General features: G+C 38.1%; 1 protein-coding gene and 1 pseudogene across 4 annotated transcripts in view; one reads left to right on the top strand and one right to left on the bottom strand.

Annotated features, from left to right (window-relative positions):
- Window positions 1–17,034, bottom strand: part of EGF (epidermal growth factor) — a 91,752-nt gene that overhangs the window by 32,619 nt on the left and 42,099 nt on the right. For all 4 annotated transcript variants that reach the window (XM_007105851.2, XM_007105852.2, XM_007105853.1 and 1 more), the window contains 7 exons: window positions 16,750–16,872; window positions 11,689–11,811; window positions 10,683–10,808; window positions 9,498–9,634; window positions 6,122–6,270; window positions 1,595–1,699; window positions 117–340 (listed from right to left, as the gene is read on the bottom strand). In XM_007105851.2, the coding sequence (XP_007105913.1) occupies window positions 117–340; window positions 1,595–1,699; window positions 6,122–6,270; window positions 9,498–9,634; window positions 10,683–10,808; window positions 11,689–11,811; window positions 16,750–16,872 (987 nt within the window). The remainder of the gene's footprint in view (window positions 1–116; window positions 341–1,594; window positions 1,700–6,121; window positions 6,271–9,497; window positions 9,635–10,682; window positions 10,809–11,688; window positions 11,812–16,749; window positions 16,873–17,034) is intronic.
- Window positions 14,982–15,875, top strand: LOC102977152 (60S ribosomal protein L30-like; annotated as a pseudogene).

Genomic DNA, 17,034 nt, shown 5'->3' with positions numbered 1-17,034 from the left:
TGAGTGTGTGTGTGTGTGAGTGTGTGTGTGTGTGTGTGTGTGTGTAAACACATTTTGTATTTAACACTCATCAACACTCAATCAAGCTGAAGAAATCACCCATTCCAAAGCCTCACCTACATCGTTCTGGGCAAGTCTTTGGCGTTTTGAACCATCCAGATTGGACATTTCAATCACAGACTGCTTGGCATCGCACCAATACAACTTGTCAGTTAAGTAATCAATTGTTATTCCACTGGGCCAGACCAGATCCGAGCTAGCTATAACCAGTCGGTCAATGCCTTGAAGGGAAGAACTTTCAATTCGTGGATTAATCCCCATCTCAGTCCAGAATAATCTCCTTTAATCAAGAAAGCATACAACAAATAAAACTTGCAAGGAAAAAAACTTCTTTTATTCTTTCATTATTAAAAACATCAATGTAAATCACTTTAGGACAAACTAAAGTGGTACACCAAGGAATACAGAAACAGAAAGTATAGCACTGAATATTGGACACATAATTTTCAAAAGCAAAAAATTACCTTCTCTATGTACAACAACTTGGACAGAAAATGCTGAATTAAGGCTCAGATGATTGGATAAAAAAGGAATTGTTAGTTTAAAAACTTGTAGTATATTACTAATCAAAGGTGTTTGACTGCATATTCTTAAATTAGCGTTTCATGCTACAAAAGGCAATGGAATCTTGCTAGCCTGTCCCTCTGCTATGCATATGTAAAACTTGTTGTACGTGTAAAATTACAACGTAAAGGGAAGAGCATATTTATCTATTATCCTGTTTTATACTATGTACTCAGTTAACTTGGTCAATTTTAAGTTCTGTAAATCAGGTGCTGAGGCACATTTTTTGAATTCAGTATGTGGTTCAGTATCTTTTCACCAGCTTGTTTAGAGATGGTTACATTCTCATTGTTTGAATCATGTGGCTGGCTCCAAATTAATTATCTATTTCTACCAGTTTACTATTTCCCACAGACCATCATAAAATTTCCATTATAAATAAAATAGGATGAGCTTTTATCCTTGATTTTTAACTAGGAAGGAATTAGTTATTCTCCTTAACTTAATTCTCTAAACTTAAACCAACATTTGTCACTAATTCACAATTAACAACATAGAGCCTCCTAATATTTCACAATTTCTCTTTCCTCTTCCCTAAATCTAGGAATGACCTATCACTGGAACTCATGAATTTTCTAAATAGAATTCATAAGCTATGCAATCCAAATGTCATCCTCTCTCAAGAAACAATACAGTTTTTAAAGAAAGTACATAGTGTAAGGGGCTTATGCCTCATTGATTAATGAATTACAACCCACTTCTTTTCAAAAAGAAATTGAATTTGATTAAAATGAAAGGGTATCGAAACAATAAAGTTTTCTACAGGAAAAAAAATCAAAAGACATTAAAAGGATGAGAAAGTTATGCTAGCCACACCATTTCTGAACATTTGAACAAATCTCATGGGTTTTCTTGGTTTCTGATTCCACTGACCACCTGAGGTCTTAAGACAAATTTTGGACACTAGCACATCAAACATAAACTGTCCTATGACCTCCACAGAAAGGGCCTTATTTTCACAAATACTTACTTGGCCCTTGGATGAACAGCAAGTCCTCGTGGCTGAGAGATGTCCTCCTTAATGATTATTTCACGATACTTCCCATTTAAATCACTCCTTTCAATGAGAGATTTCCTAAAATGCATGTAATATAAAGGGACTTGTTATATCAACTTTACTTTTTAAACAAAAATACTTGTTTTCCCTGTTGCTTACTGAAAAGCAAAATAGGCATTCTAAACTCCCCTATCACAGGTGTGCACATGAACACACACACGTCAGGAGTAACACATATGCAAAGTCTATTGTTTTTTTTTAACACAGTGTTTAAATTAGTTTCCCAATATTTATCCCAAGCAATTAAAATACACCGTGAAAGGATAAGGTAAGAGGGTTCTGTGTCAGTGGCCTGGCAGGGATAAAGCCAGGAAGTGCAAATGCCACCATCCCTTTCTCTTCACAACCTCCCAGATCCTCGTGGAACCAATAGAAGCCTCAGCCTTGTGTTCACAGATCACAGGGAGGAAGGAGAGTAGACCTCGAAGGGCCACAGAGACAACCAACACAAGGACAGTAGGAGAAGACTTACACTGACTTTAATTTTCTTCCATCTGATTCTAAGACAAATGGGAATACCGAAATATTCTTTGCTACTCTTTACATTAAAAAATTGGGGTTTCCCTGGTGGCGCAGTGGTTGAGAGTCCGCCTGCCGATGCAGGGGACACGGGTTCGAGCCCCAGTCCGGGAAGATCCCACGTGTCGCGGAGCGGCTGGGCCCGTGAGCCACGGCCGCTGAGCCTGCGCGTCCGGAGCCCGTGCTCCACAACGGGAGAGGCCACAACAGTGAGAGGCCCGCGTACCGAAAAAATTAAAAAAAATAATAATAATAATAACTCTTTGGAATCTGGCAGGGGAGAAAATTCTTGCTTTCTAATTTTTCCATTTATTTGTCAAACAAATCTTTATTATCAAATAGACACTTCCTCAGCACCTAGTGTGTGTCAGGGATTGACCTAAGCACTGGAGATATAATAGTAAACAAAACCCGGCTCTGTCCTTAAAGAGTTAGAGATCAGCTGGAGAGCAAAGGGGAGGGAGACCGAAGGGAGTGGGGGTGGGGAGGGAGGAGGATGGGCAGGAGAGGAGAGACGAGAGGGAGAAGGAACTGTACTACAGAGACTGTAAAGAATGCGAGTGCGAGTGCGGGTGGCTTGCTGGAGTGCCCCGGGGGGCCCCAGCAGGTTCCCTGAGCAGGCAGCACCACGACAGAGGAGATTAAAAAGAACCTCCCTTCCCCACCTCGTGCCACCTGCCCAGAAACACAGGGCAAGACCAGTCCCTCCTCCCTGTGCTACAAAACACTCAGGACCTTCTGCAGGTGACTTGTTCAAGTGCCCTTTCTAGACAGGGGCCAGGGCTTGATCTATTCTTCCTCGTGGGCCATATGCAGGAGGGAGATAAAGGTAAAATTGGCTCAGGGCCTGGGCTGGGTCAAATACACTTTGCAAACTACCAAGTCAGGGCAGTGGATAATTTGAAATCATTTATACTCCAGCCCCACTTTTAAAAGATAATTTTATTCCCAGATGAAGTGGAAGGTATGTTTGAACTCAATGTGTCAAATTCACTCAGTCACAGCTGTCACTGTGCCTGTTCCCTTAAGGGAAGGAATTCTGAAGCCACTTGCTTGTGACCAGGGGAAATACAACTGTCAGTTCTGATCTCATTGTTGCATCATCTCTAAATTCTTACTGTTCTGAGCAAGAGTGAGGTGCTGAGAACTGAGACGGACACGAGCTCCTGACTCCGGAGCTGTCTCGGGCTCAAAGCTCCCCAAGGGGGTCACCCAATAACACACTTCTATCTGATTCAGCCACAAAGCACATCTTGAACTCCAGGGTTGGTCATGAGACAGCAAAGACAAGGGTGGACATTTGGGTTCGTGTGAGTTCAAGCATAACCCTTAATCTAGTGGAGTATCTTTCTCTTCATATTTGTTATCTAATTGGTCTCAGGGCCACCACTGGGATCCTCTAAACCTACCCTATTTCCAGGGCAAGCGTTGTCCATCCAGAACCCTAGAAGAGTGATTTTTTTTACCTCATGGTAGTTTTTGTTACCTCAAAAGGATGAGCAAACAGATATATTGTTTCCCTCTTGATTCTTTTTTCTAGGCATTTGACTTTGGGAATCAGGATTCCTTAATACTAAATAACAGCACTGCCAGTGGAATTATCCATCTGCTTCCTTCCTACAGTTAGCTGTTAATTTGAATTTGTCTTTTCCTAAGCCAATGTAAACCATAAGCATCCATTCTGGTTCTTTTACTTGGTTAAGAGTTACCATATAATCTAATATCACAAGCTTGGAATCCCAGTTATTTAAATTCAATTTCTAGCTAATATTAAGGTTTTCAAACTATAAACCTCTCATTTCCAGGCAAATTAAAGGTTTTCTCTTAGCAGCTGCCGAGGACATGAGAAGGGCTTGTTATTACTCAAGTCAATGAACTAGAGAATTTGAGGTCTGATCCTCCAGGATATAGGTGGTGCCTGCCTATCTCCTGAAGGCATTGCCTCAGCAGTAGGTACTATGGTGCTATTAATCAAACATGTAAAATTAGAGGTGCCGTGCACATGTGGGAAATATGAGGAGACCCAGTATGCTTAGAGGGGCCAAAAGTGGCAGACATCTGCTGTCCTAATCAACGTTTCCTAGAACAGCCATATACAAACTCTGTTATTATGTGCAGCTAATATTTTAAATGTCCTTTTAAGTAGGTTCAAAACAGAGAAGGCCATTATTAAGATTTTTAGCATTGTTATAACTGAAGTTGACTTTCATTTGTTATGTGACTCTGGGTCGAGGACATTTAACTGACCCTGGTTGTAGAGGGCAGTACGTACTATGATTATTAAAAACACAAGCTTTGGAAATGGTCATCCTTGAGTTCAAATTCCAGATGCAGTACTTGCTGGCTGCTTGACCTTAGGAAAGTTATTTTACCTCTTTGCTTCTCAATTTTTTAATCTTTAAATTGGGGATAAGAAGACTTACCTTTTGGGGAGTCAATATGGATATAAAGCTCTTAGTGCAGTACCTGGTGCATTTCAGTTGTTCAATAAATGAATAAATACCCAAAGGATAAAGGAATGGAATGAAGGTATGGCTAAATGAATGAACAAAGGATTGAATGAATTATTTAAAATATACTCACTCTGGTTATGGAAATGCCATATTATTGATAACTGGGCACCACATCATGCATCTGGCTCATTTTTAAAAGCCTGTTTGTTTCCCATGGGTTATCCAGACCAAAAGAGATTTTCTGGGACATAGAAAGCCTACCCTCAAGCATATAAATCCACTCCCTGGGACTTCTTCCTCTATGTTGGGACCACTGATTTCAGAGGTGAAACCCTAACTAATTCTCTCTCCTTTTACTTTAACAAGGTTGAAGAGGTGCCGGAGGTTTGGGTTGGCCACCAGGTCACTTTAAGCTTTAAGTTACTCTGAGAAAGTATCCCAGAGCATGGAATCTCTAACCTTCTTCTGTGAGGTACTCCATGGCTGGCTCCTTGCTCAGAAGCAGGAAGTGGGCTCTCATTAGCACACACAAGGGATGCAGCTGCTTCCTTCTTTCCCCTTCTCCTACCCCATTCCTGGGGCTCACAAGGCCACACACACACACACACACACACACACACACACACACACACACACACACTCACCAAGTTCAGCAGTGCTTCCTGCAGCCCCAAGAGCAGTGTGCCCAGAGGATAGACACACCACAGCTTCTCTCTGGTCCTGTTGTTGCCCATAAGAGGGAAACAGGCCATCTCTCCCACCCTGAGAGCCAACATGTGGGTTCTAGCAAGACTCGTCACTTAAATGTTGTGCAACCTTGAATAAATCACTTAGCCTTTCTGAGCCTTCGTTTCCCCACCTGTAAAATGAAGGGGAAGTTGATCCCTGAAGCCCCTTCCAGAGCCCCCTCTGGGAGTATCCATCCTTCATTTGGCAATTATTTATGCATGACCTTATGATATTTCTTGTACTGAGATTTAGACCAAGCATTTGTATTAGTTTTCCCTGTGTACATGTGTCTTATCTCCCTGGCCAAAGTGTAAGGTGACTGGAAACATGGAGCACTCCTCTTGCTCCTGTGTATCTCCCATGCTACCTAGGAGAGAGCCTGATCCATAGCAGATGCTCAGAGAATGCTTGTTGATTATATCCAGACAGGTTTTGTGTTTCCCTGATTACAACCAATAGCCTGAAATGCAAAAACACATGCTGCTTTCTTGTCCTCAAAACTTGCCCATGGATACAGACCTTGATGAAAGATACAGTCTTGATTAAAAGGAGGAATGTCCTGTTTCGTGGTGGGGAGGGGGTGGAGGGACTGTGGACAGCACTGGGGGCATCTTTCCTCCGATCCCAGTCAGGTGCCCGGCATTATTTTCCTGTGTTCAAAGTGGAGGATGAAGCCAGCTGTACTACCTATCCAATCACTCCCCTCCCATGTGGCTTAAAACTGAAAGAGGAAACCTACCCTCTGTCTGTCCAATAGAATTTACGGCCAATCCAGTCTACAGCAAGACCTTCTGGCACACCTACTTCTTCCTCAGTAAGCCTTTCTCGCTGGGAACCATCCATATTTGCTCTCTCTATCCACTTTAGGGCTGTATGGGCAAAGTATATCTACAAAAGAGAACACAGGCATTTCAGTTTGATTTGTTTAAAAACTTAATGTGGAATATATACAAATGAGGTTAGTAAATCTTTATATTATACAGTACAATAGTTAAGAGCTGGGCTTTGGAGATAGACACACCTGGAACTGAACTCCACCTCGGTTGCTTCCCAGATATGTGTAAACTTAAGAAAGTTTATCAGTGTCTCAGAGGCTCAGTTTCCTCATTGGTAAGATGGGAATAATACTATGAAGCGCATGAGTTTTATACATATAAGTTCTTAGCCTTGTGCCTGGCACATATTTCTATTGCTATGGGTAATTTGCTTATCTTTGATCATTGGTCAATAACAAAGCCATCATACTTGAACTCTAATGGCTTCTACAGCCTGAAAGGGAACAAAGATGAGCAGTTTAATGGGGGCTGCAAGCTGAGCTTTAACTTCTACTGCTTGATCCACAGGATTCCACTTTGCTGCAAGTCAGGAGACACAGATTCCTCTCCCAGTTTTGACACTTATTTGTTTGATTGCCTTGGTTAAATCATTTTATTTATTTATTTTAAAATTGAAGTGTAGTTGATGTACAATATTATATAAGTTATAGGTATATAATATAGTGATTCACAATTTTTAAAGTTTATGTTCCGTTTATAGTTATTATAAAATACTGGCTATATTCCCTGTGTTGTACAATATATCCTTGTAGCTTATTTTTTACATAATAGTTTGTACCTCTTAATCCCCTCTGCCTATATTGTCCCTCCCCACTTCCTTCTGCCTGCTGGTAACTACTAGTTTGTTCTCTATATCTGTGAGTCTGCTTCTTTCTTTTTATATTCACTAGTTTGTTGTATTTTTTGGATTACACATATAAGTGATAACATACAGTATTTGTCTTCCTCTGTCTGGCTTATTTCACTGAGTATAATACCCTCCAAGTCCATCCATGTTGCTTCAAATGGCAAAATTTCACTCTTTTATACGGCTGAGTAGTATTCCATTGTGTGTATATGTGTGTATGTGTGTGTAGGTACCACATCTTCTTTATCCATTCATCTGCTGATGGATACTTAGGTTGCTTCCATATCTTGGAAATTGTAGATAATTCTGCTATGAACATTGGGGTGCACGTATCTTTTTGAATTAGTGCTTTTGTTTTTTTCTGATATATACCCAGGAGTGGAGCTGCTGGGTTATATTGCTGGGTTTATTTTTACTTTATTGAGAACCTTCCATACTGTTTTCCACAGTGGCTGCACCAATTTACATTCCCAATAACAGTGTACATGGTTAAGTCATTTAATCTCAATTTTCTCAGCTATAAAAATGACAAAGTCAGACTAGGTATTTGCTAAAGTTCCTTTCATCTCTAACTGTAGATAATTTCATTTTAATTAATAGCTTTTGTCCAACAGAACATACCTTGAAGATGCAAAGTTCTTTTTCAGTCTAGTATGCAGACTATCGAAAAGGTACAAGAATAAAAAATTGCTATGGGGCTTCCCTGGTGGCACAGTGGTTGAGGGTCCGCCTGCCGATGCAGGGGACACGGGTTCGTGCCCCGGTCCGGGAGGATCCCACATGCCGCGGAGCGGCTGGGCCCGTGAGCCACGGCCGCTGAGCCTGCGCGCCCGGAGCCTGTGCTCCGCAACGGGAGAGGCCACAACAGTGAGAGGCCTGCGTACCGCAAAAAAAAAAAAAAAAAAAAAAAAAAAAAAATTGCTATGGGTTAGCTGACAATTTAATGATAGCATATGTGGAATATTAACTGTGAGTACAAATATGTACATAAACCTATCATCAATAATGAGAATATTCATAAAATGGTAATTAAATAAAGGATTATCATCTTTCTGGATAAAATAGAAAAGGTTCTATTCCATAATACAAAAATGGGCACTGCTTATATTAAAAAATACTCTGCTAGTGCTCTGCTTCTCAAACTCAAATGTGTACATGAATCACCTGGGAATCTTGTTAAAATGCAGATTCTGATTCAGTGGTCGCGGTGGAGCCTGAGAATCTGCAGTTCTAACACGCTCCAGGTGATTTTGATGTCACTGGTCTAAGGACCACAGTTTGAGAAGCAAGAAAATGAGAACACTGACCAGAGAAATGAAAAACCATGCATAAGTCACATGACTTAAAGTTCATTTTAGGCTTCCTTATTCACCTAGTTGTAAAAAATACTGACTGTGTGGGAAAAAACTAATTTGGTAATAAATGAATCTTGAACTGATTCTATTAATTTTTTCCTTTAATATAATTCTTCTATGGAGTCAAATAGATTCAGTTCATAGAAAAAAAAAAGAACTGTTTGCTAGTATTTCATTACAAAACTTCTATTTGCAAAAGTAGTTATATTTGGCTGTCAATCCACACCAATTAAACACAGAATCAACTTGCTTCACTCTGTCTCTTTTGGCCATTTACCAGAATGCTTCAAATCAGGAAGAAACAAAAGCACAAGTTTTAAAACTCTAGGAATTAATGCACCATCTAGTAATAACTAAATCATTATGGAGGGAGATTAATAACTATGTAATTTCATAATTATTGGCTGATTAATCTCCAGAAGATACTGTAACACATCATTTCAAGCACATTCTAACCTAGCATAAAGATAACAAGAAATTAAAGACCAAATGGTCAGCTGATTGTGTTGATAATTTAGAAATTCTAATGTTTACACACAAAAAACTTCATGTAAAGTTATTAGATAAATAATGTTGTATTAGACTGACATTCACACATGAGCTGCAAAACTTATGCTTCTTGGTTTTCATGGTTAGGAGGTCACTGAATTTCCTCCCTTAAGGACATGTATTAAATGCAAATTAGTAACCCACACTTCCTATGCTGCACCTCAACCTCCTATTTCTCCCAAAACACAAATAAATAAAAACCTATTTATGGTGCTCTTCCTGTGTGTGTGGCACTGTGCTAGCTTCCTATTCTCATTTCCAAAGAGGAAACTAAACTTCAGATTCTGTTCAAATTATCCCCAATAAAATGGCTGAATCACAGCAAGGAACAGGGTAGGGTTATGATAACAGAAACATCCTTAAAACTTTCTCAAGTGATGTTTTAATATCTACATTTAAATTTTTCTTTGCCTAATTGTTCTGAGCTTAGCAGAGGATTTTCAAGTAACCCAGGTCATCTGTTAGGAAAAAAATCCTCTACTGTGTCCTTAAAGCACAGCCACATCTGTTCAAGCAGCAAAACCATACCTTATTTTCCACAGGGTCATGATCTAGGGCAAAAACCATTCCTATTTGCTGGCTGAGCAGGGTTCCATAATCTGTTCCATCAAAATGCATGTGTCGAATATCTTGAGAATTGGCAAACAGCAAAAACGGTGGTGGTCCTAATAACCAAATTTAAATATGGTTGCATTTAAAATATGCCTTGGAACCCAAAAGGCACTTCTGACTCTTCCTGTTCATTGCACCCTCTTCCTTAATTTCTGCAGTACTTGTTTCTTAATTTCCCACCAGTATGGTGTAGGTTAAGAGAGGCAAGACTTCCTTTTCCATGAGGTGACATATGGCCAGAATTTCATCACTGGTTTCCTCCCTGTCTAGGTGCCTGCTTTTAAAATGCAAATTACTTATAGAAAGAGACAGTATTAAGTAACAAACATCTTAACTAAATGATATAAGTCTTATGCTGTGTAATCTCCTTGATTCACACATATTGAAACATTAATATTAGCAGATTGTATTAATTCATGCCCAAAAAATACCCTTCTCTGGTCTGGACACTTTTTAAATGGAGGTATGATTATGTGAGTTAATAACTAGACCCCTGATAATTTTCAGAGCTCAGATTATGCTATATTAACTAAGGCTCTGAGAAGTTAAGAGTACTGGGGTCTAAGGCAAGCTCTGTAGGCTCATCATTGTTATCCCAGATTACAGGCATAATGAACCTCAGGAGAGATTAAATCAATTTGGCATAAATCTAGGATTTCCAAGGCTGCTGAAGGACATGAGATGTAATATTAGAAGATGAAAAAATATTTGAAGCACACAGCTTCATATTAAATTTTGTCATGAAAAGGACAGAACTTGTCAAAGTATTATGATTATTACATTCACCAGAGAGATAAAAATCAAATCAATCAACAAATATTTATTAAATGCCCCTTAACTATAAAGTGTTTTAAGACTATTCTGGTTATGACTTTTACATATACTGGAATGCCATACCTGATGTTATAGTAAATCTTTGCTTAACGCTAATTAACTTCAAAATGTTCCTCAAACACAGAATTATTATTTATATTTCCAAAAATTAAAAAATCAGACTTTCTATGCAGAAGCCAAAAGCAATTTAACACTTTCTAAATAAAATGTTGTTTTTCACATAATCTTTTTTGCAGAGACACACCTTCAAATGTTCACAACACTAACCTGAGGCTGTACAGCTCTTTTTGTCCAGTTGTAGGTCATACCCTGGAATGCAGCCACACTCCCAGGATACTGGACTAAGAGGGATGCAGAGCTGGCTACATCCACCATTATCGGGAGATGAACAACCTACAAAAAACAATTCCTTGGTAATGATGCTATGGTATTTTAAAAATATCAATTTTTCATCAAAATATTAAGGTGAACCAAATATACGTTGCTTTTTAAAACCATTTCCACAATCATTCATACTGTCACAATCAAGCTTATTTTTCAGAGATTAGGAGGAAAATGTAACCATACTCTACTTCCCTATAACCTGACATCTTCAGTGTTAATCCTTCACATCCCAATGACCCTTGTCTTCTTGTTCTATCGCTGAATTTGCGAACAAGCACACTGGCAGCTGGTTGGAATAAAAAATGCATTTTGATGAGTTTGGCAGCTGGTCTAATTCTTCCTAGTGATTAATATATTTTTTTCTCTCTCACATTTTTGGTCTCTTGACTTCTTCTGCTCTTTTTATTTAAAAACATGTCACACATAACTCTTTGCTAATTTTGAGTTATAGCCTTCACTCTATACGCTTAAGTCTCTATGAAGATAAAAGTAGGGAGGTATTCATAGGTGCAACGAACAGGCTAAGCACTCCACATCCACCATCTTGTTTAATGCTGGTCATAAATCCAGGAGGCAGGTATCATTAACCTCTACAGATGAGGAAACTGAGACCAAAAGAGGGCAAGCAACTAGTCCAAAACAACACTGCTAGTAACTGGTAATGCTATCTCAGGGCTGTCTAGCTTCAAAGCTCTTGCTCATAACCACTACACTAAGCTATCTAAAAACAAAACACAAAAATCTTATTTAAATCCATATGTTAATCCATTATGTAAATATCTTTCAATGAGTAATGTTGGAAAATCTATTCTCTTTGTCAGTAGATGGATTTTTAGGTGTCAGTTAGAAAATGAATGTTTTCAAACAAATGGTAGGTAAATAAACTTACCACTACAGGTTTTCCCATCTGTCTCAAGCACTGAGCCTTCAGGACAGAAACATATGGGACCGTCTGATGTCAGAACACAATCATGACTGCATTCAGACACATTGCTTGGGCAGGAAATTAATTCTAATTAATGAAAAATAAGGTCAAGATTAGTGTTAAATCAGATTTGTGGAAATTTGGTAAATTCAATTGCTAACAAAAATGATATCCTGAAAAGAATAAGTTAAATAAAGATTGAACATTTATGAATTGCTGTGGTAATGGAGATATAAAAATAAAGAAAAAGTTTCAAATCTAAAACAAGTTAAAGAAGGAATTCTAATTTTGGAAAATGACTCTAGTTTCCTCAAAGTTTCTTCTCTGACAATTAATACTTTTTAAGTTATTAGTCATCAAAATTCCAAAATATTTTAAATGGAACTTGGGCAAATGATTCTCAAGTTCATCTGAAAAACAAATTACATGTGTAAGAAAACTAAAAACATTGTGTAACTATGGTTAGGTGTAAGAAGAGAATGAGAGGCTCTAAACAAATATCAAAATGTATCACAAAGATGCAATAATTAAAATAGTGGGTAATGAGTACAGGAATAGACCAAGAGAAAGTTCTTTTTTTTTTTGCAATTTGTAAAATTTATTTTTTCACAATTTCAAATGAAATTAACAGTTTTGCACTTAACTAACAAATTTACTTATCTAACAAACAGTTTCTCAATGGTTTGGTTTGTCAGGAACCTTGTAGATATCTGGTAAATCATTTGCTTATGATTCTGGACAGCTGTAGATAGAATTCAGATTGCCCCAGTCTAAATGTCAAGGTTTATATCAAGCACAACGTTTTACAGTTTCTTTAACTTTTTAAATTAAGATATTATTTTCAAAGAACAAGGCCCCAGTTTACATCATTACCTTAAAAAAATGAAGATTTATTTCAATGGAAGATAATTATTGTGAAAGCATTTTTTTTTACTTGAAAATTATTTTATGTAAATTTACGTGGATTTTTTTTGCATCAAAATATTCCGATAGTATTAAAGCAGGTATTATTATAAGTTTTTCAGAATATACCTTATAAATGAAATACAGTTATAGGAAAGATTGGAAAGCTCATTTTAGAAAAGACTCAAGTACACATAAGAATATAGTATGTGATAAAGGTATTTTAAATCATTGAGCATGTGGAAGATCATCCAGTAAATGGTAGAGAAATAAATGAGTAATGCTTTGAGGTAAAAGCTAAATCCCTACCATATACCACACATCAAAATAAATTCTAAGTAAATCAAATATTAAAATGTAAAATATATACCATAGAAGTTCTAGCAGTTTTGACAATCAAGTGAGATTATGTGTGTCCTACTTGGCACATAATGGACTGTTTAACATATTAACATCATGCACTTGAGTGTATCTGCTCACAGATAAACCACATGGTATTAGAAGAAAGGCAAATTCCATAAACAGTCACAAAGGTAGTGGGTAATTTCTAAGAACTTCATTACCAGCCATCCATTTTTCTGTGCCTTGCTTTACAAGCACATATAACATCCAGACTAACATATTCTCCATCATCTGTGAAGCAGTACTAGACAATATACATGAGATTTTTTTTTTTTTGGCTGCACTGCGTGGCTTGTGGAATCTTAGTTCACTGACAAGGGATTGAAACCTGGCCCCTGGCAGTGAGAGAGCCAAGTCCTAACCACTAGACTGCCAAGGAATTCCCACATGATTTTAAACATTCGTTTCTACTTAGCTATGTTGGTAGATTCAATCAGAAACCTATAAGAAGGTATCTGAGTATGTAATCCTAAATTTGAATTGAGAATATTCATATAAAGTCATAATGTATTTCTCTTTTTAAAAAGTGTTTTCCTAACTCTGATGCCCTAAAACACTCAAAACAATAACTGACTTTGAAGCAGGTTATGTTTTCTAAATACAATTTCTCATAAAAAGGAAGCAGTGGCCTTGAGAGATTGCTAATTCTATGTCTAGAACATGGAATGTACAAGACAAGCCTGGAAAATATGTCCTACCAGGTAAGAGAAAACTATCAAAGACTACTGGGGTCTGGAACCCATTTGAAGTTTCTCCCACCAGCCAAAGAGGAGACAATTTGCTCATTGGTAAGAATAACAACTGCAATGGGTTGAAACATATAAAGTGTTAAAGATCCAAGAGTTCATAATAATACTTACAAAAAACAAAAAACAAATCTCCCAAAGTCATTGAAATCACCATCACGCTGATGCCAAAACCAGACAAAGACATTACAGGCCAATATCTTTGATGAATTACAGGCCAATATCTTTAATAAATATAGATGCAAAATGCTCAAGAAAATATTAGCAAACCAGATCCAAAAGCACATAGAAAGGATCATACACCATGATCACGTTGGATTCATTCCAGGGTCACAAGGATGGTTCAATATATGCAAATCAATCGATAAGATACACCACATCAACAAAAGAAAGGACAAAAACTACATGATCATCTCGATAGATGCAGAGAAAGCATTTGATAAAATTCAACATCCATTTATGATAAAAACTCTTTCCAAAGCGGGTACAGAAGGAATATATCTCAATATAATAAAAAGCCATTTATGACAAACCCACAGCCAATATAATACTCAATGGTGAAAAGCTGAAAGCCTTCCCATTAAAATCTGGAACAAGACAAGGATGCCTACTTTCACCACTTCTATTTGACATAATATGGAATTAACAGATGCACACTACCATATATAAAATAAACAACAAGCACAGAGGACTATATTCAATATCTCAATACCCAAAAAACTACAATGGAAAAGAATTTTTTTTAAAGTATATACATATATATGTGTATAACTGAATCACTTTGCTGTACACCTGAAACTAATGTGATATTACAAATCAACTATACTTCAATAAAAAATAAAATTAAAAAACCCCATTGGCCACCTTTGGAAGGTGTTAAAGAACCAACCCATTATCCTAAATATAAGTAAACAAAGAGAAAAAAATTCATCATTTATACTGCCTTAACTGTAAGAATTGTATCTTCAAGTCACCAAATAGTTAATGAGAGAACATTCTCTTTATAAAGGTATTACAATTAATGATTAAAAAGAAATATTAGAACTAGAAAGCATCATTCAAATCCCCTGATGAAATAATGGATCTAGGAAACGAGTGTTAATGGCCACTACAGCCATTCCCTGAAAGACGACTGGGCTCTTTCCTGCTCCCAGCAGTCTTGGCAGCTGCTCTTGGTTGGGGGCAGTCCCACCCTAAGGCAGAAAAATGGTGGCCGAAAAGAAAACGAAAAAGTTGCTGGGCCTGATCAACTCTACGCTCCAACTCATTATAGAAAGTGGAAAGTAGGTGCTGCAGGTACAAGCAGATTCTGGAAATGTTCAGACAAGGCAAAGAGAAACTGGTCATCCTCACCAACAAATGCCCAGCCTCGTGGAAATCTGAAATAGAGTACTACACCATGTTGGCCCAAACTGGTGGCCACCACTACAGAGGCAATAATATTGAATTGGGCACAGCATGTGGAAAATACTAGAGTATGTATGTCACTGGCAAAGCCCACTGGGGTCCTCGGGAAAAATAAGATGGAATCTAGGTGATAAGATAAGGTCTAACCTCTTCTTTGGGCTTAGTCTCGTTTCAGTTGCATGTAGGGGGCCGTGTGCAGAGGCCTTGCGCCTAACACATGGGATCAGAGTTCCCAGCGCAGAACTGCTGCACCTGATACTGCAGCTCGGTGGGCCGTAAGCAGAAGCACTGTGCTCGACACCTCGATTCAACATGGCAGCGACAGCCGTGTGCAGAGACCCTGCACCCAGCACTGAGATCTGGGGCCTGAGCAGCACGCTTGTGTGTGCCCAATGGGAACTCCGCCCCCTCCCAGCTGTGGAGAACCCTATAAAGCAGCCCTTCCCACAGCCTGTCAGGGGAGCGGGTACTAGGGAGGTGAGCTCACATCCCTCCAATCTCTGGTCCAGGAATAAAGCTTTCCTTCGCTTCTGAACCAAACTCGATCTCGTCCTATTGGCACTAGCGATGCCGGCCAGGAGGACCCTTGTGAGGACTGACTGGAAAGGGTCAGTAACATGCACACTGGCTATTATTGACCCAGGTGATTCTGACAGCATTAGAAGAATGCCAGAATGGACTGGTGAAAAGTAAATCATGCATATTTTTTCTTCAGTAAAACTGTCCAGAGTTTGTTTCTTAAAAAAAGAAGAAGAAAGACCATTGGGGAACTTTAGAACAGATGACAGAGGGAGAAACAACCAGATGTTATGTGTCTCCCGATGGAAGTATAAGCATACCAATGAAGTATTTTTGTCAGAATTTCAAAGCCTAATCTGATCAAGACTGCAGATCTAACTACAAGTTTGAGAAGGACAGGGACATCTTAGAAGTGTGTTCAGTAAAATCCAGAGTGTGAGAAACTCTGCAGGATAAAAACAGTTTCTTCAGCAAATACTTGCAAGGGGAAAAAAAGAGGAGAGGGAATCTGTAGGATAAGAGAGAGAGGTATCAGCTAATATCAGTATAACACACGGAACTTTTTTGGATACCTAGTCAAACAAATCAACTGTTGAAAACTTTTTAAGATAATTTGAAAACTGACGAGATATTTGATGTTATTAGGGAATTATTGTTAATTTTTTTAGTTGTGATAACGGTATTGTGGTTATACCTGACAACTGACTGGGTATTAGATATTAGGGAATTCGAGCTAGTTTTTTAGATGTAATAGTGTATCATGATTATGTTTTTTACATGCTTACCTTTCAGAGATATATAATGAAATATAATAAAATATGGATAAATAAACAATAAAATATATAAATACATGCTTGTTGGAGGTTTTGATTTAACACGTCTGGGATAGAGTCTGGTCATTCGCATTTTAAAAAACAAACCAAAATAAAACTCCAAGGTACTGCTGATGCATACTATAGATCGAGGACCACGAACCCAGATCATAGCCACCTTAGAAACATCAGTGAAAATGGAGGAAATAATGCAATAAATACTTGTTGTGACTTACGGTGACACCGTTTCCCATCAGGAAGCAGAACAAATCCTACAGGGCATGTGCAATAATAGGATCCAGGGATGTTTTCACACCCAAGAGTACAGCCATGATTCCAAAAGGCACACTCGTTGACATCTACACCATAACAACAGCAAAACAGTCAGATGGTTATTTTTTGAAAATAAACTGTAGTATCACTAATAAGTCAGCAAAAAGTAGGGTATCTCACACCTCTATCTGCTGTAACTGACCATGGCAAGACTGTTTTTTGCTACTCTAACAAAGAGTGAAAGAAAT

The sequence above is a fragment of the Physeter macrocephalus genome, chromosome 7 (assembly GCF_002837175.3).
Source record: "Physeter macrocephalus isolate SW-GA chromosome 7, ASM283717v5, whole genome shotgun sequence".
Classification (NCBI taxonomy): Eukaryota; Metazoa; Chordata; class Mammalia; order Artiodactyla; family Physeteridae; genus Physeter; species Physeter macrocephalus.
Note: the sequence above shows the minus strand (reverse complement) of the source record. Positions and strands in the feature narration are given on the sequence as shown.